This window comes from Doryrhamphus excisus, chromosome 14 (genome assembly GCF_030265055.1).
Source record: "Doryrhamphus excisus isolate RoL2022-K1 chromosome 14, RoL_Dexc_1.0, whole genome shotgun sequence".
In the NCBI taxonomy this organism is placed as follows: domain Eukaryota; kingdom Metazoa; phylum Chordata; class Actinopteri; order Syngnathiformes; family Syngnathidae; genus Doryrhamphus; species Doryrhamphus excisus.
In genome coordinates this window covers 19,510,461-19,537,867 of record NC_080479.1, presented here as the reverse complement: position 1 = coordinate 19,537,867, position 27,407 = coordinate 19,510,461, and the positions used below count along the sequence as shown (strand labels likewise).

General features: G+C 39.8%; 1 protein-coding gene across 3 annotated transcripts in view; it reads left to right on the top strand.

Moving 5' to 3' along the window:
* Nucleotides 1–27,407, top strand: part of LOC131102345 (engulfment and cell motility protein 1) — an 87,207-nt gene that overhangs the window by 23,178 nt on the left and 36,622 nt on the right. The window contains exons 1-10 of one of the 3 annotated variants that reach the window (XM_058047936.1): nt 3,470–3,601; nt 12,128–12,273; nt 14,425–14,465; nt 16,942–17,014; nt 17,095–17,145; nt 17,245–17,414; nt 21,699–21,734; nt 23,799–23,898; nt 25,301–25,449; nt 25,508–25,586. In XM_058047936.1, coding sequence (XP_057903919.1) covers nt 12,196–12,273; nt 14,425–14,465; nt 16,942–17,014; nt 17,095–17,145; nt 17,245–17,414; nt 21,699–21,734; nt 23,799–23,898; nt 25,301–25,449; nt 25,508–25,586 — 777 coding nt within the window. In that variant the 5' untranslated portion in view covers nt 3,470–3,601; nt 12,128–12,195. Of the gene's footprint in view, nt 1–3,469; nt 3,602–12,127; nt 12,274–14,424; nt 14,466–16,941; nt 17,015–17,094; nt 17,146–17,244; nt 17,415–21,698; nt 21,735–23,798; nt 23,899–25,300; nt 25,450–25,507; nt 25,587–27,407 lie in introns of those variants that run through there. The other 2 variants (XM_058047935.1, XM_058047937.1) reach the window with 2 other exon arrangements.

Sequence of the window (27,407 nt, the reverse complement as noted above, 5' to 3'; positions counted from 1 at the left end):
TATTATATACGCCATTATATTTTATTGTATTATATACGCCATTATATTATATTGTATTATATACGCCATTAGATTATATTGTATATTATATACGCCATTATATTATTTTATATTATATTATATAAATAAATTTACTATTTATATAATAATATTGACTTCACTCTTAACACTTTGAACCCCCCCCCCCCCCCCCATTGGCGACAGGGGGTGGGAGTGCATGCCCTTCAAGTCGTGTGAACCCCGTGAGGGTGCAAGGACCCATTTAGCCTGCTTGCAACTTTAATTTGTCATTATTCCTATTTTACTGTTCATAATCCGCCGTCGCTGATGCCGATAATGACCTCTAGTGGCTGGAGGCCATCACTGCATGAAGGATAAAAGCTGTAACGAGACACAGGCAGCATAACAGGGAAGGGTCTTCTAATTTTTTGTGCTCCCGGAAAGAGGAAATATTGTGTGCGCTTGTTTGTGGCGTACGTGCCAGATTGCGAGAAAAAGCATGTTTGACCTTGATAGGCCGCTTCAGACGGGGCGGAGGAGCCAAGGCGCTGAAGCTGGCACCATCGGATGCCGATGTAGCCTCCAGCCTGACTCACACACACACACACACACACACACACACACACATGTTGTCCCTAACAATACGGAGAAAAGGCTTCCAGGGTAAACACCTAATTGTTGCCTTGTTTTTGTGTTTCCTCTCTCCGCTGACCTTGACGCCACGCTTGCATAACGGGGGAGGACAATGTGTTATTTTTAAAATGTGTTGTGAGACGCGTGTGTTGGGTTTTAGTCGGGGGGGGGGGGGGGACACAAACATGTGTCATGGTCACCTTATGTAACACACCTGAAGTGCAGTACACACATAACACGCACAGTAGTGATTAATGGTGTGTGTGTGTGTGTGTGTGTGATGTCCCAGATTAGATTTAATGACTATAGTTATCATGAGCACATGCTTTATTGCTGCCTAATGTCTTTTTTTTTTTTTTTTTTTTCAAATTTAAGCTCCACTTTGGCCACTTAGGAAACAGGAAGTGTGTGTCATGCATTCTAATCACTGTCGTCTTGTCTTGTGCGGCGTCTTTGTTGCTGAAATTTTCCACAAAAGTCATGTTTTGAATTACCGTAGTAGAAAAACTCACAATTTGATTTCAATTTTAAAAGGGACCTATGATGCTTTTTCAACTTTTCTGACCTATAAAAGTAGTTAAAATGTTGTATTTTGGTGTTAAACCATGCCAAAGTTTCACATCATGAGGTTTGTGTATTTGGAAGTGAGTCCTGAAAAAAGTTTGGGATGACTAAAAACGCTCTGTTTCAGAAGGCGTGGTAAAACTGTACCTTTGTGACATCACAGAGAGGCGGATTTCCTTATATGGACGTGGCTGTACTCCAGCTAAACTCTCTGCCCTAACCCCAAGCTCTGCTCCTCTGTTTACTTGCTAGCAAAGCCACATTTGTTTCCAATTCCTAAAGACGCCCCCCATCATATAAATATCAAAATAATCAAAATATTTGATTAATTTGATTTAATTCTTGTAAAATTGTTTTTTTTTCCCGCAACCTAATTTTCCAAAAATGACATTTTTAGTGGTTGTTTTACAAAATTTTACACTGGACTGTTTTTGTGTGCCTGTGTTAGAAATACACTGTGATACTTTCAGTGTGATACTTGTACTTTTACTTGGCGTTTTTGCATTTGTGTACTTAACTAGTATTTCTGCCACAATGACACAGTAGTTCATTCCTATTGTGTTCAAGCACAACCTAGCAAGACTAGCGGCTTCCTGCTCAACTGATTTTACGCGCCTGTTGTTTTTTTTTTACACGCTAGTACTCCTGCAAAAAATGTGTAATGACCACATTAGACGTTACCAATGCTGTCGAAAAGCTAACGCTAAAATGATGAAGCTACTTAGCATTGAGAGACATCTTGAAGTAACGTCTTTTCTTGAGAAACTGTCCAGTCTTTACTTCCGGATCGAAAAAATTACATCACTGTTTATTATCAGCTCCTATAGAGTCGGGTTTTTCAGTTAGCGACACAAACCGGAATTCCTTTTCAGCCCGGAGGCGGGCTGTGGATGGAATTTTTTTTTTTTTTAAACAGACAGTTTTCCTGGGAAGTACGAAATTCAAAGAAATACACCGGAATAGGTGCAGATTCTGAAAGCAATACAAAGCTTTCTGCCTTGGTTATTGTGTGTAGCTGCTCTACAGGAGTCCACAACTCAATACAAAGGGCCGAAAAATAATAATAGCGTAATAGGTCCCCATTAAAGATTTCAAAATAAAACATTTTAGAGCTGTAAAACCATGATATGGTTATGGATATGGCGGTCCTGTTATCATTATTGATATCAGTGTAGCTAACTGCTAGCATGTCGTTTGTGATTGTTCCTGAATGGTTAGCGAAGTCCTGCAGGTTAGATGTTTGTAACCCAATCATGCATTAGCGTTGATGCTTTGTGGTCCAGGATGTGATGCAATGACGTGGAGATGTTAATCCAACGCAGACTTCCTGTTCTGCTCTGCTTGGCTCCCGTAGTAAGCGTCCCGCGTTATCTCCGTGGATGCTGGAGGACCAGCGCAGGTAGATGATCGGGTTGACATTGTGTTGCTGGGAGAGGAACGTGTTGAGGTTTCACAACTTCATCAGCGATTCACGCCGGGATAATAAGCGGCGACTTGGAATATTATTCTTCACGGAGCGAGATTGCTTTGGACGGCAGCATTGAATAATAGATGTTCCCTGGAGGTGTTCCAGAAGATCCTTCGCCGTCCGACAAGCGCTCGTGGAGGGTTGAATGAAAGCGTAAGGAAAGAGGAAGTCACCTGTACCGTTCTTCGTGAGCAGCGGCGACGGTGGCGTCTAATTTGCATATTTACTGGAGATGCTAAACAACAATGGAGGACATGCGAGTGGCGGGAAATGGGATTTTTGTTTTCCCCCCGGTGCTGTCTAGCTCCGCCCCCTTAAGGGCACCCCAACAGAAGGGTGCCAAAAAGTCTTATTTATTTTAATTTGCATAATTGGACCTGGACAGTCCCATCATAATGTGTTGCAAACAGGAAATGCCAAAAAAAAAACAGCACCCATTGCATCTGTGGCGGTCCAAATGTAACTGTGGCGGGCCGCCAGGAACGAAACTGGCGTGCTCGCTGGGCTCGCCCTCGGCAGGACTTGTGACTCACGACTGCAGAGTTTGTGTTTATGAGGCTTGGCCAAAGCGGCGCTTGACCTCACGCGGGGGGCGGAGCAAGCGTGCGCATGTGATGTGCACAGAATGGCCTTTGAGAGGCAAGAAGTGTGTGTGACCCCCCCCCCCATGGTCTATGGCGGGGCGCTTGTGGGACATATTTGACTTGTGAGCTCAGCGGCGCGGACGTCTGATGTCCGGCTTCCTCTTGTCTGCTGGCTTTCTATTTTGCCGCCTTTGACGGACTTGGTTCCTCTTTTCTTGACAAACACCTACTTCCCCCCCCCTCTTTGCCCCCGCCCTCTTTAGCCTCGGGCGAGGTGCAGCACAAAGCGTCTTCTTGTGAAGAGGACATCTTTATTTGCTAGCAGGTCGGGGGGAACAGCAGCACCGCTGAGGTGAGTTTCTGCTGGGAGGTGTGTGTGTGTGTGTGTGTGTGTGTGTCCGCACATGTGTGTGTGTGTGTGTGTGTGTGACACCTTGATGTGCACGTACTTGCAGACTAGAGGAGAAGAAATATGTTGAGAAAGATGGAACTTGGAAAGTTTCTTCCTGGTAACGTCAGCCTTGCTATAAATGTCCCACTTTGTGTTTGTGTAATGGTTGGACTCCGGGTTGCCAGATGTACTAGTTAGTGGAATATTTCTGCTCTGCGTCGCGTCTCGTTGGTGGTTGCAGTGGAGCTCCACGGCTCGCTGCTACTCCGACTGGCTACTCATGCTAGGTGTCGACAGGATATCCTGCTTGCGGCATTACAGCCCAGCCCAGAGCGGCCTTGTGACACTGCCTTCACCTACAACACATGCATCTATACCGCATGCATCTACACCGCATGCATCTATACCGCATGCATCTATACCGCATGCATCTATACCACATGCATCTACTACAACACATGCATCTATACCACATGCATCTATACCACATGCATCTATACCACATGCATCTATACCACATGCATCTATACCGCATGCATCTATACCGCATGCATCTACACCGCATGCATCTACACCACATGCATCTACTATACCGCATGCATCTACACCGCATGCATCTACACCACATGCATCTACTACACCGCATGCATCTATACCACATGCATCTATACCACATGCATCTATACCGCATGCATCTATACCACATGCATCTACTACAACACATGCATCTACACCACATGCATCTATACCACATGCATCTACACCGCATGCATCTACACCACATGCATCTACACCGCATGCATCTATACCGCATGCATCTATATCACATGCATCTATACCGCATGCATCTACACCGCATGCATCTACACCGCATGCATCTACACCGCATGCATCTATACCACATGCATCTACACCGCATGCATCGTGCATGTGTGGGTTTTCTCCGGGTACTCCGGTTTCCTCCCCCATTCCAAAAACATGCTAGGTTAAATGCAATTAATTAATTAACTAATTAATATTAATTAAAATTACATTTAATTTTAATATTTCAACGATTTGCTACTAAAATAAAATGATTGTTCCTCATGATATATAATTTATTCTCATATAACTGTGACTTTTTTCATAATATTTTGTGATAAATGTTCATCTTGTAATTATGACTTTATGCCATAATATTTATACTTTATTCCCTTAATATAATGTAACTTTTTACCCAACCTAATTTTTCAAAAATCATAACTTTATTTAATTTAGTTTGTTTCTCATAGTATTAGCACTTTAAAAAAAACAGACCTAAAAACATATTTTGTTTAATATTTGAACTCTATGCTACTATCAATGACATTATTTTTCCTCATGATATTACCAGTTTATCGTAAAAATGTGACATTTTCTCGACTTTTTTTTCTCATATTTTGACTTAATTCTTGTAACATTACAGCAGTTTTTTTCAAACTATTTCAAACTATTTCAACTTTCGTAAATGTTCTTCCCATAATTCTGACTTTATTCCCATAATATTGAAACTTTTTTCTCAATCTGATCGTCAAAAAATTACAACTTTATTTTGTTTCTCATAATATTATGACTTTAAAAAATACAGATGAAAAAATGCTACTAATTTTTTTTTTTAATAAATGTAATTATTCATTATATCATTATTTTTTCTTCTAATTATTCAGCATTATTAAAAGTTTATTCTCTGTAAAATTGCAACTTTTTTCTTATTGGAATATTTTTACTTATTTTGGTAATATGTTGTTTTTATTTTTGTACAGCTATTTTTCCCATTTTTGCTGCTGTTATTTTTTATGTCCAATTATTGCAACTTTTTTCTTCCTATAAATTCCTTATGAAATATTTAAAAAAAATATTATTAAATAATTTTTTTTTATATAAAATATTACTTTTTCTGCAACTGAATTTTTTTTGGTTTCTCAAATAGTATTGGCTCTTAAAAGGTACGACCTCAGGTATTTTTCTTTAAAGGGGGCCTACTATGTTCATTTTTCGACACCTTGTATTTCATATTCATGTTCACAAAAACATGCAGCTGACAGATGAAAATATTAATATATAAATATTTTTCTCTTGCTGGGAATCTCCAAATATAATAACTTCTGCCTGAGCTTGTTTCGTAAACAGAGCATCAGAGCTTGGGAAGCAGATGGCAGAGAGTTTATATGGCTTACAACCACGCCCATATAAGGAAGTCTGCCCCTCTGTGACATCACAAAGTGGGCGCTTTACCACGCCTTTTGAAAACGAGCGTTTTGAGCCGCCCCAAAAGTTTTTCAGGGCTCATTTCCAAATGCTCAAACCTCGTGATGTGAAACTTTGGCACGGTTTAACACCGGAATATAAAATTTTTACTACTTTTATAGGTCAGAAAAGTGTAAAAGCATCATAGGTCCCTTTTAATATTTCATATTTCTTCTACAAAAAAGACGGTGTAAAGGTGTTAAGAAGTTGTTGTTGTGAGACGGACAGCTCCACATGGTGATTGAGCGACGGGTAGGACACCATCCTCCGGCGCTTTGTGTCCGCGTGTGTTGTTTGTTGTGTTGGCTTGAAAGCGTCTTCCAGCGCCTCGCACTTCCTGCGCCTCGTCCGCACGCTGGAGCTTTTTGCCTTTTGTCTTCCTCTTTTCTTTTCGTCAGGCTTTTGTGCGTCGGTGCCCGCCTCTTCCTGTGGGCTGGCGGCATCGGCGGCACGTTCGGATTCTTCCTCTCGGGTGTTGGTGTGTGTTTTTGTGTGTGTTTTTGTGTGTATTGCTTTCATGTGTGCGTCCCCATCCCCAAGGGGTAACACGAGCATCTTGCGGCCGCGGCGTCTGTGGAGGCGCAACTTTTGTCCTCTTGCACTTTTGTCTACGCTCTCTTCTCTTGAAAGCCCCCCCCCCCCCCCCCCCCCCCCCCACACACACACACACACGTAGATCCTTTGTAGAAGCATCAGATGAAGAGCGGGTCCCCCTTTCTGTTTCAAAGGTTGTGTGTAATGTGGACACGCCCACCCAGGAGGACACGCCCATGGAGGCTGTGTATCCTCACCACAAAGCTCAGTCCATTTATGCTCTGTTTGGCCGTGGTCAAAGGTTCAATTTTCATATAGTCACTGATTCCCAACCAGGGGTACGTGTACCTCATGTGGTACATGAGCAAATTGCAGATGCTACATTGAAACATGTTTTTTCCAAGCTAAGTAAAACTTTTTTTTAACATTCATTTCCTATGAATCCATACAGACAGTCCAATGGAACATGCGTGTGTTCCAGCTTGTTTCCCCGGGGACACAATAACCTGTGACACAGCTTCGCTGTCTTACATTCTGCTTTTGGAGAATTATCAACATGTAAGAGTGGGCGGGGGGGGACTCATGGTACGATAAAAAGCCTCTGGGACAAAATAGGTTAGGAAACAACGGCATACATCATCGTATAGACCATCTTTGATTAACAGCACAGCACTCCTGTCGTATAAAAGATCTTTGACGAGAACCCTTGTAGTACAACTTTAAAAACAGTAGTGATCCTGACATATAAAGGATCTTTGGCTACCATTGTTTTTGCAGTAGGTCCTTAAAAACGACGCAGCATTCCTGTCTTATAGAAGATCTTCGACTAGAACCCTCGTCGTATGACTTTAAAAACAGTAGTACTCCTGATATAGAGGATCTTTGGCTACCATTGTTTTTGCAGTAGATCCTTAAAAAAACGGCGGAGCATTCCTGTCTTATAGAAGATCTTCGACTAGAACCCTTGTAGGACAATTTTAAAAAACAGCAGTGCTCATGACATATAAAGGATCTTTGGCTACCATTGTTTTTGCAGTAGATCCTTAAAAACAGCACAGCACTCCTGTCTTCGAGAAGATCTTCGACTAGAACCCTTGTAGTACAACTTTAAAACCAGTAGTGATCCTGACATATAAAGGATCTTTGGCTACCATTGTTTTTGCAGTAGGTCCTTAAAAACGGCGCAGTGCTCCTGGTATAGAGGATCTTTGACGGGCATTTTTGTTGGCCGTGCCTAAAAAGAGCGATGCACTCCTGTCATATCAAGTGTTTGTGAGGATCTTTTCAGTATTGTTTTTGCCGTAGGTCCTTAAACCATGCGCTCCTGTCACATAGAGGATCTTTGACTAGCGTTTTTGCAACAGATCCTTAAAAACAGCGGTGTGCTACTGTTACGTCGAGCATCTTTGACTTTTTTGTAGTATATTCCAAAAAGCAGCGCAGCACTCCTGTCACATAGAGGATCTTTGGCTTAGTGTTTTTTTTATACCAGTACTATTTATCCTTAAAAACAGCAAGACACTCCTGCCATACAGAGCAGTGGTTTCAAAGAGGCTAGCTCTCTTGTTGAATAGAGGATCTTTGACTAGGGTATTAGTGTTTTGGATGAGGTTCTTAAAAAGCGTGGTGTTCTCGTGTTGAATAGAGGATCTCTGATGAATATATTCGTGTTTTGGATGAGGTTCTTAAAAAGAGTGTAGCTCTCTTGTTGAATAGAGGATCTTTGACTAGGGTATTAGTGTTTTGGATGAGGTTCTTAAAAAGAGTGTAGCTCTCTTGTTGAATAGAGGATCTTTGACTAGGGTATTAGTGTTTTGGATGAGGTTCTTAAAAAGAGTGTAGCTCTCTTGTTGAATAGAGGATCTTTGACTAGGGTATTAGTGTTTTGGATGAGGTTCTTAAAAAGAGTGTAGCTCTCTTGTTGAATAGAGGATCTTTGACTAGGGTATTAGTGTTTTGGATGAGGTTCTTAAAAAGCGTGGTGTTCTCGTGTTGAATAGAGGATCTCTGATGAATATATTCGTGTTTTGGATGAGGTTCTTAAAAAGAGTGTAGCTCTCTTGTTGAATAGAGGATCTTTGACTAGTGCATTAGCGTTTTGGTTGAAGTTCTTAAAAGGAGTGTAGCTCTCTTGTTGAATAGAGGATCTCTGACTAGTGCATTAGTGTTTTAGATGAGGTTCTTAAAAAAGAGTGGAGCTCTCGTGTTGAATAGAGGATCTTTGCAGAGTGCTTTGGTGAAGTAGAAGTTTAATGTTAGTGTCATGCATTGATCGTTTATCCAATACAGAAGTCTAACAACCCCAGACCCCCCCCCCCCCCCACATATCAGGTCAACATCACCCCCCCGGGTATTGGCTCTCCCCATGGAGGACGTGACCCTCAAATTACACGTCATGAATTATTGAGGTGAAAAGGCGGAGCCTGACAAATCTCAGCTCTTCTTCTGCGTGACCTTCTTTGTCCTCCGAGCCCTGGAAGGCAGATCACATGTCCGGCCCGGGGATGGGGGTGTAACGTGAGCCCCCACCCACCATCGCTTTGTTGTGGCTGAAGATGGACGACTTATGACCACTATGTGCGTGATGAGGCGTCACATGACACGCAGACGAGAGGTTGAGGACGCAGTTTTTTTGGCAACTATGTTTATAAATCTATTTTCTATGCTGCTTATCCTCAAGAGGTTCGCGGGAGTGCTGGAGCCTATCCCAGCTGACTTGGGGCGAGAGGCGGGGTACACCCTGGACTGGTGGCCAGCCAATCCCAGGGCACACATAGACAAACAACCATTCACACTCACATTCATACCTATGGACAATTTGGAGTGGCTAATTAACCTAGCATGTTTTTGGAATGGGGGAGGAACGCAGATAAATATGTTTAATTAATCTAATTAATATTAATTTAAATATTATTTAATTATTATTATTATTTATATAATATTTCAATGATTTACTACTAAAATAAAATGATTGTTCCTCATGATATATAATTTATTCTTATATAACTTTTTTCATAATAATAATATAATAATTATATAATAATATAATAATAATATAATAATAAATATAATAATAAATAATTTTTTTCATTCTTTTTTCATAATAACACAGATACGTATGTTTGAAAAATGACAAAAGTGTTCACGCAAGAATATAGTCAATTTAGGTTAAAAGTGTAATTAGTAAAAGTAGTTTAATTAGTTGAAAAAATAAATAAAAGTCACAATTTCTATGGTTATTTTTATTTTGAAAGTGTTTTTATTATTATTATTATTGTTATTATTATTATTATTATTATTATTATTATTATTATTATTATTATTATTATTATTATTATTGTTATTATTATTGTTCAGCGTTAGGAATGTGACCCCCCCCCCAAATTATGCCAATTATTTTTTTCAAAAATTTGTATAAATGTTGATGGAGGCCAACATGAAAGAAGACGATGACGAGATGAAAAAAAACAGATGCTAGCTCCACTTTACGTAGCATGTTAGCATGTTAGCATGTTAGCATGTTTGTTTAGTCCGATTGCTGTGCTTTGACCGCTTCTATGGAGTGTGTAGATGACGAACACGAGTCACACACACACACACACACAAGCTGTGTGTTTTTCCGTCCTCCGTCGAAGGAAATATTCCTCAATGAGCACATGCGTGTGAAGAGGGAGGGGCCAGTGAGTCACTTTTTAGGGCGGAGGGGTGTTATGACTGGCGTGGAAGGCCTCGGAAAGAAAGATGCACCCGCGTCTGCTCGGCTATTGATGCAGCGGCTGCCATGGCGACGCCTCCATGCGATAAAGGTTGTGTGGATTATTATGGGGTGACTCACTCTTAACGCCGGGGCCACCGTGGCGTCGTACGCTATCTTTAAACGTGCTAACATCACACACAACAGAAAAAAAATCAATATTCCCAGGAATTAGCCGCATCCTCATGCATTTTTGATGGAGAATAAATATGTACCCAGACCAAGATGATCCGATTGTTCCAGACGGGCGAGGGAGGCTAAATTATTGATGTCCTCCCCAGTTTGGGGAATATCCCGACCACGTTGGTCCCTCCTCGCTCACATCACAGCGGCTGTTTATGAGGCGGGAAGCGTGCAAATGGAAAGTGCTTCACTAGAAAGATGAAGATTATACTTATTGTTATTATTATTACTTGTTATCTTTTGCTGCAAAACATTTGTCAGGGCTGAAACCTATCTGTGGTGGGGGTTTGCAGGGACGGGTGGATCTCATTTGCATAATTGTTCATGCTGCATGTGCATGCCATGTTTATGGCACAACGAAAGAGGAAAGTGAAATAAATTAGATAATACAATGTTTAGTATATTTTAAAAATATGTAAAATAATAATAATAATAATAATAATAATAATGTCACAACCCCCAAAACTATTTAGTCAACTTTAAGTTTAAACCGTAATGAATAAAATTTGTGTAATTATTTTTTCTTAAAGTTGTGACAATTTCTATGATTATTTTATTATTAACAAATATTTAAATTTTAGGCAGTTATGTGTGTCTACTAAAAAAACACAAAATGTAATATGGGAATAATGTGAATATGGCATATTTTTTTTTACAAATTTTACGAGTAAAATTAGTGATTAGTATTAAAAAAAAGTGACTGTATACCATTATTTGTAGTTTTTAAATATAATTTTTTTAATTTTTTTTTTAAACTTTAATGTCAGAACCCCTGAAAGTTATTTCGATATTTAATACAATATACAATATGTTATATACATATGTACACATAATAGGATTCACAGTTTCAAAGGAGTCCCCCCCCATCCGTGTCATTTTGGCAGTCATGTTTTGTAAATAAATATGTTTATTAAAAATATTGTAATAATTGAATTTAGTTGATTTTCAGTTCAAATTGTAATTAAAAACATTTGTGCACTTGTTATAAAAAATAATAAAGAGGTTACAATTTGTACGGTGATTTTTATTTTTAAAAAGTAGCTTTTTATTATTCAGCATTATGCATGTCAACCCCCCCCCCCAAAAAAAAAAAATGATTTTGATGTTTGGCATGGCAATTATGTTTAGAAATACATTTAAAAAAATACTAAATCAATCTATAAAAATTATAGTTATTAAAATTAGTGTCATGAATTGTAAAAAATGACCGTTTCTACAGTGATTTTTTTTTATTGTATTGTATTTTTTAAATCATTTTCATTGCTATGGTTCGCTATGAATGTCCCAAACCTTTTATGCCACAAGCAAAATGGACGCGCTTGTGAGTTCTTTCGGATGGGGAGGGGGCACACTAAGACCTAAATAAGATGCTAAATAAGTTGGTACCACTGATCCCTCCTGCTACATCTTATTCTTCTCTGATAGAGCAGGTTTGTATGAGGTGTGCTAAGAAGCAGAGTTACTATGCCCCCTAGTGTACAGAGGTGGAAGGACACGCTAGCAGTCTTATTGTAATGTGTATGAGGGATGGCAAATAATCAGTACTAATAATCATTGTGACGCGGTTAGCTAAGTCGTGCTAACATTTCCTGTCGGCTGAATAAGCGGCGGAATAAAAGCTCGTTTTTTAGCTAGTGGAGACGTTTCTTTCCCTCATTAGCATAAAGTGGTCCGCTCTTAAGGTCAAGAGTGAAGCAAATGTTGCTGCAGGCGGCTAAACTCTTCTTCTCCTCTCTCCTGCTCCCGGACAGATTTGGATGACCCCCCGCCCCCATCCAGCAGGAGAAGGAGACCTCGCCGCCCCCCTGGACCCGCAGCCATGCCGCCGCCCGCGGACATCGTGAAGGTGGCCATCGAGTGGCCGGGGGCCTTCCCTAAACTCATGGAGATAGACCAGGTAGGACACGGGGCCGTGGGGGGGGGGTTGGTGTGCGGGATGCGGATGCGGCTACGCCTCGTCTAGCGCCTCCAGGAAGTCCACATGTTGAACAGGAACGTCAGCAACAACATCGTGATGGGGGGGGCCTTTAATCAAGCAGCCCACAAAAGCATCACGAGGCAGGAAAGTCATGGTTAGGCTTCATTAGAGAACATTCTTTCATAAAACCCATCAATACTTCATATTCATATACTTCATAATACTTCATATTGTACATCACAACATACTGCATATACCATACCTCCCTCTGTGTTTACACAATATTCTCTTTCTTCATAGGCACATTTACCTTTTATTATCTTTATTATTTATTACCTTTATTTATCTTTTATTGTGATAGTCAACATCAATTATTAAATCATAAAGCAATTTAAATTTGACAGTGGGGGGGAACTAAACTCAATAAGATATTTTATATATATATATATATATATATATATATATATATATATACACACACACTAGGGCTGTCAAACGCATTAACGGCGGTAACTAATTTATGAGGTGATTAATTATGATTAATTAATTTGAAAACCGTGATTAATCTGATGAAAATTATATATATATAACATACATATATATATTTAATATGACATTTGTAAATGTGTTAGCTATAAAGTGATGCAACATTAAAGGAAATATTTTATATTTTAAAATTTTATTTTAAAAATCAATAAATATATTTTGATATTATTCTATTGAGGCTGTCAAACGCGTTAATGGCAGTAACTAATTATGAGGTGATTAATTATTTTGAAACCCGTGATTAATCTGATTAAAATTATATGTATAACATACGTATATATATAATATGACATAAAAACATTAAAGGAAATATTTAATATTTTAAAATTTTATTTTAAAAATATTTAAAAAAATCAATAAATATATTTTATTGATATTATTCTTTTGAGGCTATCAAACACGTTAACGGCGGTAACTAATTTATGAGGTGATTAATTATGACATTTGTAAATGTGGTAACTATAAAGTGATGCAACATTAAAGGAAATATTTTATATTTTAAACTTTTATTTTAAAAATCAATAAATATATTTTATTGATATTATTCTGTTGAATGTTAGAATTGTAAATATATGGCATTGAGTATACTCCTAATTCAACTATGAAATAAACTAACATGATACAAAATTACATTTTACAAATATTTTATGAACTATTTTTATTAAAATTTAAAATAATATAAATGTCCCATTTTGTCATAAGAAAGTCTGATTGCTGCCGTTTGTAGGAAGAATTTATTCACGATGACCAACAAGCAAATAATAATGTAATATGGTAATAAGCGGCGTGTGTGTTTTGGGATGTGGGGGGTGTGGGGGGGGATAACACGGCTACACTAACGCCGGTGCGACGTCACCATGGCGACGGGCGCCACGCTCGGCCTGGGCGGATGAACCTCTGCGGATGTTTTGCGTCTTCCTGCCTCAGAGGCGCCGGGATGCGGCAGCGCGCTCTCCGCCCTCATCATCATCATCATCATCATCATCATCACACAGCTGCTCTTGCGTTGTTCTCCTCTTCGTTTTGGCGTGTCGTCGTCAACACACACACACGCACACACACACACACACTCCTTATCAGCTTGGTCATACAAAAGGCCCGTGGTGGCGTATGGCGCTGTGAGTCATGTGATAAGGACTTGCCGCTTCTTCTTCAATGAGTGTGTGGATTTACTTCAACTGTGTGTGTGTGTGTGTGTGTGTGTGTGCTATTTGTATGTGTGTCATTGCTGCAGAAAAGATGATTGGTCAGCATCTTTGCGCGAGTCGTTATGTGGTCACCTGTGTTGTTGACAGGAGTGATGCAGATTCGCATCATATCAGGCCATTAGTGATTCATTTGAACGACTCTTTTTACTGACTACACAACAAACCTGGCTATGGAAATCTCCCTGGTGGAGGTAATACTATCTACATATCAGTATGTTCCACGTCAACAAGACTTATTTGGGGACCGGTTCAAGCACCCAAAGACCAGTATGTCATGGCTCCTGTCCCCCATCCTATTAAAGTGCTGCTGATGTTGCGTTTGGACACCGGAAGGTTTAACCTTTAACCTTTGATGTCCCACTTTGTTATCCCGCAGAAAAAACCTCTGTCGGCCATCATTAAGGAAGTGTGTGAAGGGTAAGTGTTTTTCATGCTACATGCTAAGCATCGCTTAGTCTACAGCTACATGCTACATCTAAGCTGTAGTGTAACGCTACATCGACATGCTACATCTAAGCTGTAGTGTAACGCTACATGTACATGCTACATCTAAGCTGTAGTGTAACGCTACATGTACATGCTAAGCATAGCTTACTCTACAGCTACTACATGCTAAGCATAGCTTACTCTACAGCTACTACATGCTAAGCATAGCTTACTTTACAGCTACTACATGCTAAGCATACATGCTACATCAAAAATGTAGTGTAACGCTACATCTAAGGTGTAGTGTAACGCTACATGTACATGCTAAGCATAGCTTACGCAACATCTACATGCTACATCTAAGGTGTAGTGTAACGCTACATGTACATGCTAAGCATAGCTTACTCTACAGCTACTACATGCTAAGCATAGCTTACTCTACAGCTACTACATGCTAAGCATAGCTTACTTTACAGCTACTACATGCTAAGCATACATGCTACATCAAAAATGTAGTGCAACGCTACATCTAAGGTGTAGTGTAACGCTACATGTACGTGCTAAGCATAGCTTACGCAACATCTACATGCTACATCTAAGGTGTAGTGTAACGCTACATGTACATGCTACATCTAAGGTGTAGTGTAACGCTACATGTACATGCTAAGCATAGCTTACGCAACATCTACATGCTACATCTAAGGTGTAGTGTAACGCTACATGTACATGCTAAGCATAGCTTACTCTACAGCTACTACATGCTAAGCATAGCTTACTCTACAGCTACTACATGCTAAGCATAGCTTACTTTACAGCTACTACATGCTAAGCATACATGCTACATCAAAAATGTAGTGCAACGCTACATCTAAGGTGTAGTGTAACGCTACATGTACGTGCTAAGCATAGCTTACGCAACATCTACATGCTACATCTAAGGTGTAGTGTAACGCTACATGTACATGCTACATCTAAGGTGTAGTGTAACGCTACATGTACATGCTAAGCATAGCTTACGCAACATCTACATGCTACATCTAAGGTGTAGTGTAACGCTACATGTACATGCTAAGCATAGCTTACTCTACAGCTACTACATGCTAAGCATAGCTTACTCTACAGCTACTACATGCTAAGCATAGCTTACTTTACAGCTACTACATGCTAAGCATACATGCTACATCAAAAATGTAGTGTAACGCTACATCTAAGGTGTAGTGTAACGCTACATGTACATGCTGAGCATAGCTTACGCAACATCTACATGCTACATCTAAGGTGTAGTGTAACGCTACATGTACATGCTAAGCATAGCTTACTCTACAGGTACATGCTACAGCTAAACTGTAGTGTAACGCTACATTGACATGCTACATCTAAGATGTTGTGTAACGCTACATCTATGTGCTACATCTAAGCTGCAGTGTAACGCTACATGCTACATCTAAACTGCAGTGTAACGCTACATGCTACATCTAAACTGCAGTGTAACGCTACATCGACATGCTACATCTAAGGTGTAGTGTAACGCTACATGTACATGCTAAGCATAGCTTACTCTACAGGTACATGCTACAGCTAAACTGTAGTGTAACGCTACATCGACATGCTACATCTAAGATGTTGTGTAACGCTCTATGTGCTACATCTAAGCTGCATTGTAACGCTACATGCTACATCTAAGCTGCATTGTAACGCTACATGCTACATCTAAACTGCAGTGTAACGCTACATGCTACATCTAAGCTGCAGTGTAACGCTACATGCTACAGCTAAACTGTAGTGTAACGCTACATCGATGTGCTACATCTAAGCTGCAGTGTAACGCTACATCTATGTGCTACATCTAAGCTGCAGTGTAACGCTACATGCTACATCTAAGCTGCAGTGTAACGCTACATCGACATGCTACATCTAAACTGTAGTGTAATGCTACATCTACATGCTACATCTAAGGTGTAGTGTAACACTACATCGACATGCTAAGCATAGCTTACGCTACATCTACATGCTACATGCTACAGCTAAGGTGTAGTGTAACGCTACATCGACATGCTACATCTAAGATGTTGTGTAACGCTACATGTACATGCTACATGCTACATCTAAGCTACATCCTCCTTTTCTTCACCTTTTCCCTCTTTTCTTGTTTCTTAACTTTCTTTTTCTTCTTCTCTTTCTTTGCTTTCTTCTTTCCTCCTTTTTCTTCTTCTGCTGTTTTTATTCTCTTTCTACTTGTCTGTCTTCTCCTTATACATTCTTTCTCGTCCTTCTCTTTCTGTTTCTCCTCTTCCTTATTCTTTTTCTCCTTCTTTCCTTTCCTGCCTCTCCATCATTCTCTTCCTCCACTTGCTCCTCTTCTCCTTCTGGTAGCCAAGATGTGGTATTTAGATCAACGTTTGCCGTGTAAACAAACCAACGTCACGTCCTGCTTGATGTTTTATGATGCTGTCATGTTCCTGTCAAGGTGGTCGTTGGGGAACCATGAAAACTTTGCTCTGCAGATTGCCGACGCCACCAATTTCTACATCACCGAGAAGGTTTGCGTCCATGGTTAAAGTTGCATAAAAGTCAGCTCTAGCGTATTAAATTCTTCATTGATATCTTCTATCTGCCTCAGAACCGCAACGACATCAAGAACGGCTCCATCCTGCGCTTGACCACCTCCCCCGTGAGTTAGTTCCCCGGGAGAAGAACACCATCAGTCACCTTTTCCTCCCTTTAATGCTCCCCCCCCCCCGTCCCCCCTCGTCCCCTCGCCCCCGTCCAGTACCAGACGGCGGTGCAGCTGCACGAGCGCATCCAGTCGTCCAGCATGGACGCTAAGCTGGAGGCTCTGAAGGACCTGGCCAGCGCCTCGCGGGACATCACCTTCGCCATGGAGTTCATCAACCTGGACGGCATCTCCTTGCTGACGCAGATGGTGGAGAGCGGCACGGAGTAAGTGCTTAGCAAGTGCTAGCAGAGCTCCGTGTGCTAGCGTCACACTTTAACGGTAACGTCACGCCAAGGAAAAAAAAATCATCAATTGGCGGGGCTGCATTTTAAGATGTGTAGCGAAGCCTGCTTTATGTCATTGTAGACATTATGGTTAAATAAGCTTCTAAAATTGCTCGAAACATCCAACTTGCTAACTATGTTAGCATAGCCATGTAAGCTAAAGTGCTAACGTTACATTTTAACAGCAACATTATGCTAGGTTAGCATCTTCGCTGAAGGAAAACAACACATCATGTCCGTAGCTGGCTGCGGGATGGTTGTCAAAGCTGCGTTTTAAGACGTGTAGTGAAGCCTGCTTTATGTCATTGTAGACATTATGGTTAAATAAGCTTCTAAAATTGCTGGAAACATCCAACTTGCTAACTATGTTAGCATAGCCATGTAAGCTAAAGTGCTAACGTTACATTTCAACAGCAACATTATGCTAGGCTAGCATCTTCGCTGAAGGAAAACAACACATCATGTCCGTAGCTGGCTGCGGGATGGTTGTCAAAGCTGCGTTTTAAGACGTGTAGCGAAGCCTGCTTTATGTCATTGTAGACATTATGGTTAAACAAGCTTCTAAAATTGCTCGAAACATCCAACTTGCTAACTATGTTAGCATAGCCATGTAAGCTTAAGTGCTAAGATGACATTTTAACAGCAACATTATGCTAGGTTAGCGTCTTCGCTGAAGGAAAACAACACATCATGTCCGTAGCTGGCTGCGGGATGGTTGTCAAAGCTGCGTTTTAAGACATGTAGCGAAGCCTGCTTTATGTCATTGTAGACATTATGGTTAAATAAGCTTCTAAAATTGCTCGAAACATCCAACTTGCTAACTATGTTAGCGTAGCCATGTAAGCTAAAGTGCTAACGTTACATTTCAACAGCAACATTATGCTAGGTTAGCATCTTCGCTGAAGGAAAACAACACATCATGTCCGTAGCTGGCTGCGGGATGGTTGTCAAAGCTGCGTTTTAAGACGTGTAGTGAAGCCTGCTTTATGTCATTGTAGACATTATGGTTAAATAAGCTTCTAAAATTGCTCGAAACATCCAACTTGCTAACTATGTTAGCATAGCCATGTAAGCTAAAGTGCTAACGTTACATTTTAACAGCAACATTATGCTAGGTTAGCATCTTCGCTGAAGGAAAACAACACAACATGTCCGTAGCTGGCTGCGGGATGGTTGTCAAAGCTGCGTTTTAAGACGTGTAGCGAAGCCTGCTTTATGTCATTGTAGACATTATGGTTAAATAAGCTTCTAAAATTGCTCGAAACATCCAACTTGCTAACTATGTTAGCATAGCCATGTAAGCTAAAGTGCTAACGTTACATTTTAACAGCAACATTATGCTAGGTTAGCATCTTCGCTGAAGGAAAACAACACATCATGTCCGTAGCTGGCTGCGGGATGGTTGTCAAAGCTGCGTTTTAAGACGTGTAGCGAAGCCTGCTTTATGTCATTGTAGACATTATGGTTAAATAAGCTTCTAAAATTGCTCGAAACATCCAACTTGCTAACTATGTTAGCATAGCCATGTAAGCTAAAGTGCTAACGTTACATTTTAACAGCAACATTATGCTAGGTTAGCATCTTCGCTGAAGGAAAACAACACATCATGTCCGTAGCTGGCTGCGGGATGGTTGTCAAAGCTGCGTTTTAAGACGTGTAGTGAAGCCTGCTTTATGTCATTGTAGACATTATGGTTAAATAAGCTTCTAAAATTGCTCGAAACATCCAACTTGCTAACTATGTTAGCATAGCCATGTAAGCTAAAGTGCTAACATGACATTTTAACAGCAACATTATGCTAGGTTAGCATCTTCGCTGAAGGAAAACAACACAACATGTCCGTAGCTGGCTGCGGGATGGTTGTCGAAGCTGCGTTTTAAGACGTGTAGCGAAGCCTGCTTTATGTCATTGTAGACATTATGGTTAAATAAGCTTCTAAAATTGCTCGAAACATCCAACTTGCTAACTACGTTAGCATAGCCATGTAAGCTAAAGTGCTAACGTTACATTTTAACAGCAACATTATGCTAGGTTAGCATCTTCGCTGAAGGAAAACAACACATCATGTCCGTAGCTGGCTGCGGGATGGTTGTCAAAGCTGCGTTTTAAGACGTGTAGCGAAGCCTGCTTTATGTCATTGTAGACATTATGGTTAAATAAGCTTCTAAAATTGCTCGAAACATCCAACTTGCTAACTATGTTAGCATAGCCATGTAAGCTTAAGTGCTAAGATGACATTTTAACAGCAACATTATGCTAGGTTAGCATCTTCGCTGAAGGAAAACAACACATCATGTCCGTAGCTGGCTGCGGGATGGTTGTCAAAGCTGCGTTTTAAGACGTGTAGCGAAGCCTGCTTTATGTCATTGTAGACATTATGGTTAAATAAGCTTCTAAAATTGCTCGAAACATCCAACTTGCTAACTATGTTAGCATAGCCATGTAAGCTAAAGTGCTAACATGACATTTTAACAGCAACATTATGCTAGGTTAGCATATTCGCTGAAGGAAAACAACACATCATGTCCGTAGCTGGCTGCGGGATGGTTGTCAAAGCTGCGTTTTAAGACGTGTAGTGAAGCCTGCTTTATGTCATTGTAGACATTATGGTTAAATAAGCTTCTAAAATTGCTCGAAACATCCAACTTGCTAACTATGTTAGCATAGCCATGTAAGCTAAAGTGCTAACGTTACATTTTAACAGCAACATTATGCTAGGTTAGCATCTTCGCTGAAGGAAAACAACACATCATGTCCGTAGCTGGCTGCGGGATGGTTGTCAAAGCTGCGTTTTAAGACGTGTAGCGAAGCCTGCTTTATGTCATTGTAGACATTATGGTTAAATAAGCTTCTAAAATTGCTCGAAACATCCAACTTGCTAACTATGTTAGCATAGCCATGTAAGCTTAAGTGCTAACATGACATTTTAACAGCAACATTATGCTAGGTTAGCATATTCGCTGAAGGAAAACAACACATCATGTCCGTAGCTGGCTGCGGGATGGTTGTCAAAGCTGCGTTTTAAGACGTGTAGTGAAGCCTGCTTTATGTCGTTGTAGACATTATGGTTAAATAAGCTTCTAAAATTGCTCGAAACATCCAACTTGCTAACTATGTTAGCATAGCCATGTAAGCTAAAGTGCTAACGTTACATTTTAACAGCAACATTATGCTAGGTTAGCATCTTCGCTGAAGGAAAACAACACATCATGTCCGTAGCTGGCTGCGGGATGGTTGTCAAAGCTGCGTTTTAAGACGTGTAGTGAAGCCTGGGGGCGGATCTAGGGACACATTGTAATGTGAGAACGTGGTTAAAACGTTGTTATTGCATCATGGGGGATTTTTTCTACAGCGCCGAGGAAGTGATGTGGGCAAAAGTATTGGGACACATACAGGAAGTGAAAGGGGAAGAAAATGAGGAGCTTGAACTGGTCCGTTTGAGGTCATCTCTTGTCTTTGCTGGGGTGTTCTTTCACACCGGTGGAATCGAACCGAGCCCTGAACCACTTTGCGAAGACTCGTGCCACGTGTCCCGGTACTTTTGTCCATTTGTGTTGAGACCGGAGTGGATTGAATGTGAACGCCAGGTCGTGCTGTATGAGGGTATGCTGGAGCCTATCCCAACTGAAGTGCTGTGTCTGCATGGAGGACCCCCCCCCCTCCCATCCTCCCCCAGTTATGATGTGAATTACTTTTAAATAGTTTTCATTGTAATTGAAATTGGACTTGTTTTGGATTAAATCCATGTTTATGTTTATGCAGTTTATGCTCCTCCCCCTCGCCTGCAGTGATGGCTGCCGGCCCCCACGCTCACCTTGATGTCCCACACAGGAAGTTAATGCTTCCTGTTGATATTCCGTGTAGTGGACTGTCGTGATTCCACACCGGGAGAGTGATCTTGTCCACAGATGTTGCCTAGTGTTTATTGCAGTAGTCAAAGGCAGACAGCGCCCTCTAGTGGTAGCATCCTGAACTAGCTTCCTAATTAAAAAGTGTGCAGGATATTTTGACCTGCAGTGGTCTCCTCCCCCCTCACAGCAGACCTGTTTGTAGATTGTGTTATAATTAAAAAATATATAATAATATAATTATTATTATAATATAATTCTAATAATTATTATAATAATAATTTAATTATAATAATATAATTTAAAAAAATATATATATTCATTTTGTTGTCTCACAATGACGCGTTTGACGCCAAAGTTTCTCAAATCTTTGCAGGCGCTATCAGAAACTCCAGAAGATAATGAAGCCCTGGTAAGACCCCCCCCCCCCCCAACCCCCACCTGCTCCACCTTCCATTCCTCCTCCTCCTCTGCTTTTCCAGGCCGGGTGGACGCTTCTCTGCTCTAATCTAATCTAATCTGATCTGATCTGCTGCGGTCTGCATGATTAAAGACCAGCAATGCCTCATGGGAAATCACACACATCAGATTTTTATTTTTATTTTTTTTTTTGCATGTGTTTTTTTGGAAATGTTTTCTATCCTTCATCCGCTCCATTTCACTCTTTAAGTCTGGACCGCCACAAATACATTTACTCACTGTTGGCCCTCGCTCGGAAACACATGATGACGGGAATGTCCTTGAACACATCTTGGGTATAACAAGTCATGCACACGCGTCATGGCTGATGATTTAGAGTTAGAGGATGACATCGTCTACATCAGGGGTGTCCAAAGTCCCGCCCAGGGGCCATTTGTGGTACGCTTGACTGTGTGTTGGGTTTTTTTTAATTGACCCGCAGCACATTCCAAATATATTATTTAATTAAAAAAAACTATATATGAAGAGAAAAAGTTATAATATTAGGAGAATAAAGTCAAAATATTAGGGCAGGAAATAGCTACAGAAATCTAATTTAATAAATGCAGAAATGTGGAAAAATAGCTGTCATTTTCTGAGAATTAAGACAAAATATTATGAGCATAAACTTTGAAAAATAAGGTCATTTTAGAAAAAATATTGTAGAGATTTTTTTGTTGTTGTAATATATGAAACAAAATTAAATTGTACATTCGCTGTGGCGACTCCGCAGTCAGGAAACAGTCGAAAGAAAACAAATAAACTTATTTAATAAGAATTTAGTTTAGGGAAAAATTTGTAATATTTGGGAATAAAGACACTACTATGGGAATAAAGTACTAAGATTTACTTCTTGATGTTTGAATGGAAGCACGCATAATCCGTGGATGGATTAAATCTTGGAGGTGGTGTTATTTCCTATCCGGGTGGGGGGCATTTTGCTCTTTTGGGTTCATCCTTCATTAAACCTCATCCTCCATCTTGGTTTTTATTCTGTCATTTTTGTTTTTCATGACTTTTTGTTGATCAGCTGCCAGGATGATGGACACTTAGCAGGAGGGGGCGGGGTGGGGGTGGGTTTGTTCTCCTGTGTGTCATTTAGCTGCATCTACCACATTGTGCCGCTGGTGAGGCTGCAACGTGCAATTTGGCATTGGACCGCTAGAGGTCGCCATTGTAAAGCTTATCAATGAGAAGGGAAGCTAGGCTTTAAAATGTCAACATTTAAAACATTTCAACTTCATATTTCACACTCAAATTAAATAATCGATATTTGTATTTTCATGAAACTCAAAATACGTAAATTGTCTGTATCAGGTTGACATATGAAATATGGAATATAATAATTATACACTCTTGGTCTTAACATGAAAACGTTAAGACCAGTTGAAATCTTAAGGAGGTTCTCAGTAGAAGCTCAAAATAGAAAAAGAATAAATGGGAGTGAGACACAAAAAAGCAATTTATTGCAAAGAAGCCTTCATTTTCTGATCAGAAATCTGAGCCTTTAAAAGGCAAAATGTTGGCCTAAATATGTATTGAATGTTTGTTTCTTTCGGTTTTTCATTGCGGATCTATTTTCGATCCGCATACCGATTTTTGGTTTGAATCTTTGGCTTTTCACTTTTCGTCTTTTTGTATTTTGAAGCCCTACTTAGAACCTCCTTAAGATCCAACGGTGCAGAAGGTACATTCTTGGCATCTTTCAACTGGTCTTGACTTTTTTGATTATGTAAATAATAACAGTAATTGTATTTGTATCATTACACAAATAATGATTTGTTATTGTATTATTTTGAATGTGCGGCTTGTTATTGTGGCTTCTTCCTCTGCATGACCTTTGATGACTTTGCTTCCCGCCGCCGTGTTCCCGTCTCTTCCTCCCGCTTCTCTCCAGCAAGCGTGGTTGCAACGCAGAGCTTCGGCCGGCCGCTCGCTCGCTCGCTCGTGCTCGTCTTCCGAAGTGTCATGGCTGCACAACCACAATTTTATGTGTCTGTGTTATGTTGTCTTGTAGTTTCGGCGACCTGCTCTCCTTCACGCTCACGGCCTTCGTGGAGCTGATGGACCACGGCATCGTCTCCTGGGATACTTTCTCCGTGGCCTTCATCAAGAAGGTCAGTTTTTGGCCGCTAAAAATGGCCGCAAGGAGCTGAAATGTGGCACTTGTGCTGTTACTTTTATGACTTACACCACATGGGGGCGCTGTGATTAAACCCCACTTGCAATTTCTCACAAAACGCAATTGGAACTTTAAGGTTTTTGGTCCAATTAAGGTCAAATTTGACCTTGAAATGACTGCCAAGCATGTGTGTGTCCAAAGGTTTTTCCGGGGTAACCCTCCCCCCATTTTTTTGTTATATTATGACTTTATTTCCATAACATTTTGACTTTATTGTCACTTTTTCACAACATAATTTTGCAAAAATCGGCACTTGATTTTGATTGTTTTTCACATAATTTTTTTCTGTAATATCTCAAGTCCATGCTATTATAATGTAATTTTTCCTCAATATTCAATTTATTCTCATAAATGTACAGCTTTTTGCGCGCTAGAATATTTTTTGTAACATTTTGACTTTATTCTGAAAATATTCTTTATTTTTTCAATTGCTGCTGTTTCTAAATTGTCCGCTTTTCCAATTGGAACTTGAGGGTTTTTGGTCTAATTAAGGTCAAATTTGACCTTGAAAGGACTGCCAAGCACGTGTGTGTCCAAAGGTTTTTCCAGGGTAACCCTCCCCCCATTTTTTTGTTATATTATGACTTTATTTCCATAACATTTTGACTTTATTGTCACTTTTTCACAACATAATTTTGCAAAAATCGCCACTTGATTTTGAATTTGTTTCTCACATTATTTTTTTCTGTAATATATCAAGTCTATGCTATTAAAATTTAATTTTTTTTTATTCTCATAAATGTACAGTTTTTTTGCTCGTTAGAATATTACTTTTTTTTGTAACATTTTGACTTTATTCTGAAAATATTCTTTATTTTTTCAATTGCTGCTGTTTCTAAATTTTCCGCTTTTCCAATTTTTCAAATTTCTTCTTGTAATATTATGGGGAGGGGAAATTGTTTGTTCAAAAGTCGTAGCATATTTTTTCCTTTACTATTTCAACCCTGCGCTACTAAAATGAATGAACTAAATACAAATTTTTAAATTAAATAAAGATTTTTCGACTATGGTTTTATGAGTTTATTCTCATAAAAATGCAGCTATTGTCCGTAATATGACTTCATTTCCATAACATAACTTTCCCCCAACCTAATTATTCAAAAATTACAACTTTATTTGTTATTTTGTTTAAATGTTCAATGACACGCTAACATTTCTTCATGGAGTTGTCGGTTTATTTTCACGGTAATGCTATAATATGATAACTTTATTGACAACCTAATGATGCCAAAATGACCTTTTTCATTGTTGATTATTTTAATTTCCATAAAAACTACAAAACTAATTTTCCACCTTCATGCTACATGACTAAAATGCTATCCCGTGCCGTGTGACAGATCGCCAGCTACGTGAAGTCGGCGATGGACACGGCGGTGCTGCAGCGCTCGCTGGCCATCCTGGAGTCCATGGTGCTCAACAGCCAGGACCTTTACCACAAGGTGGCGCAGGAGATCACCATAGGACAGCTCATACCGCATCTCCAGGGGTGAGTGGGGGGGGTGTAGGCTCGTACGGGTCGGTTTCTGACCTGTGTCCTTCACCAGGACGGACCAGGACATCCAGACGTACACCATCGCCGTCATCAACGCCCTCTTTCTCAAAGCCCCCGAGGAGAGGAGACAAGTGAGCAGAAACCCTTCCTTGTTTGTGCATCCTGTTTCCTTCCACCCACCCCCTCCTTCCTCGCTCACCTGCTTTAGCCTGCTGGTCACATGACACCCCCCACCACCGCCCCCCCCCTCCCTCCTTGCATCAGCACCACAGTCCATCTGTGCGCTTTAATAATGTATGAAGCCCCGCCCCCACTTCCTCCTTGCAGACACGCCATGCAGGAATGCCGCATTGGAATGACATCACACTCCCCCCTCCTTTAAAAAAAAAAAAACAAATAAATAAATAATCCCACATGACACTTGGTCCCCCCCATCAGCCTTAATTCTTCTTTCTTTTCTTTTCTTTTCTTTTCCTCCACCTTCACTCACCTTGTTTGTCTTTCTGACTTTGTTTCCTCACGCTACACACGACACGCTAGTTTGACCAGCACATGCCGGACATCCTAAATTGTCCCCTGACAGTAAGTGGACCCTCCCCCCCGAGCACCCTTGCTAGTCCGCCCGCACCCCCACACGTAGGGGCGACGACCTTTGCGTCCAAAGCAACACCGCCCCAACCAAGGCGCAATAATAAAATCCATTTTATTTGATGTTGTTATTCCTCCATCTTTCACTAAATCACCAAACAGACATTTTTAGGAAAATAATGCTGGAATATTTCAATAATAAAATTGCAATTTTACAAGAAAAGAATGTCATATGACCAGAATAAAATCATTTTTAAATCTTATTGAAAGAATAATCAAATCTTAATATTGCAGGAAGAAATAAAAAGTTTTTATTTTAATTATTTTAATTTTAATTTTATTTTATTTGTGATTGTACAATGACACGTTTTACCACATTAACATATTTAAATGTCATGTTACCATTAAAATATATATATAAAAAATAATAATAATGTTATAATAAAATAATAATAATAATAATAAAAAATAATAATAAATAAAATTTTAATAAAACAATTAAAAAAAATAAAATAACAATAGAAGTTCTAAAGTTTTTAATCAGAATCATGTTTCAATATTACATAAATAAAACCATAATAAAACAAGAATAATATTTGTATTCCTTTCTCAAGAAAAAGCCCTAAAGGGGACCTATTATGCTCATTTTTGCCCCTTTGTATTGCATTGTGGACTCCTATAGAGCAGCTACACACGAAAGCTACAACGGCACACAAAGCTTTCTAGATCTTCCAGAATCTGCACCTATTCAACTGTATTGGATTTCTTCATTCCTGCGAAAACGGTCCGTTTTAATGTATTCCACCCACGGCCCCGTCTCCGGGCACGCCCCCTCCGCTGTGGTTGGTGGCACTCCCGAGTGCATGTAAAGACGCTAGTTAGTTGATAAACGATGACTTATCTTTTTAAAATGCGGGATTTTAACATCCAGCCGTATGTGTTGGATCCTGAATCCGATCCGGAATTAGAGACTGGACCAGGGGTGGGCAAACTACGGCCCGGGGGCCACATCCGGCCCGCCAAGTGTTTGAATACGGCCCGCCCAATCTTTACAACCTGGCATCATGGCCTGAGCCAACCTTTTGATGGTTGTATCAATTTCGTTGTTTGACATGGTCTGTTGTTTACAAAGTGCTCCTGAAAAAAGAGACACAAGCATAATAATAATAAAAATTAAAATAATAATTATTAGATTATTATTATAACTATTATGATTATTATATTTATTATATTAATGCTAATTATTATATTAATTATATATAATAATATTGTTATATTTGCATATTTTACATAATAATAATATAATGATTATTATTTTAATTTTATTTTAATTATTATAATATTTTATTATTTTTAAAATATTT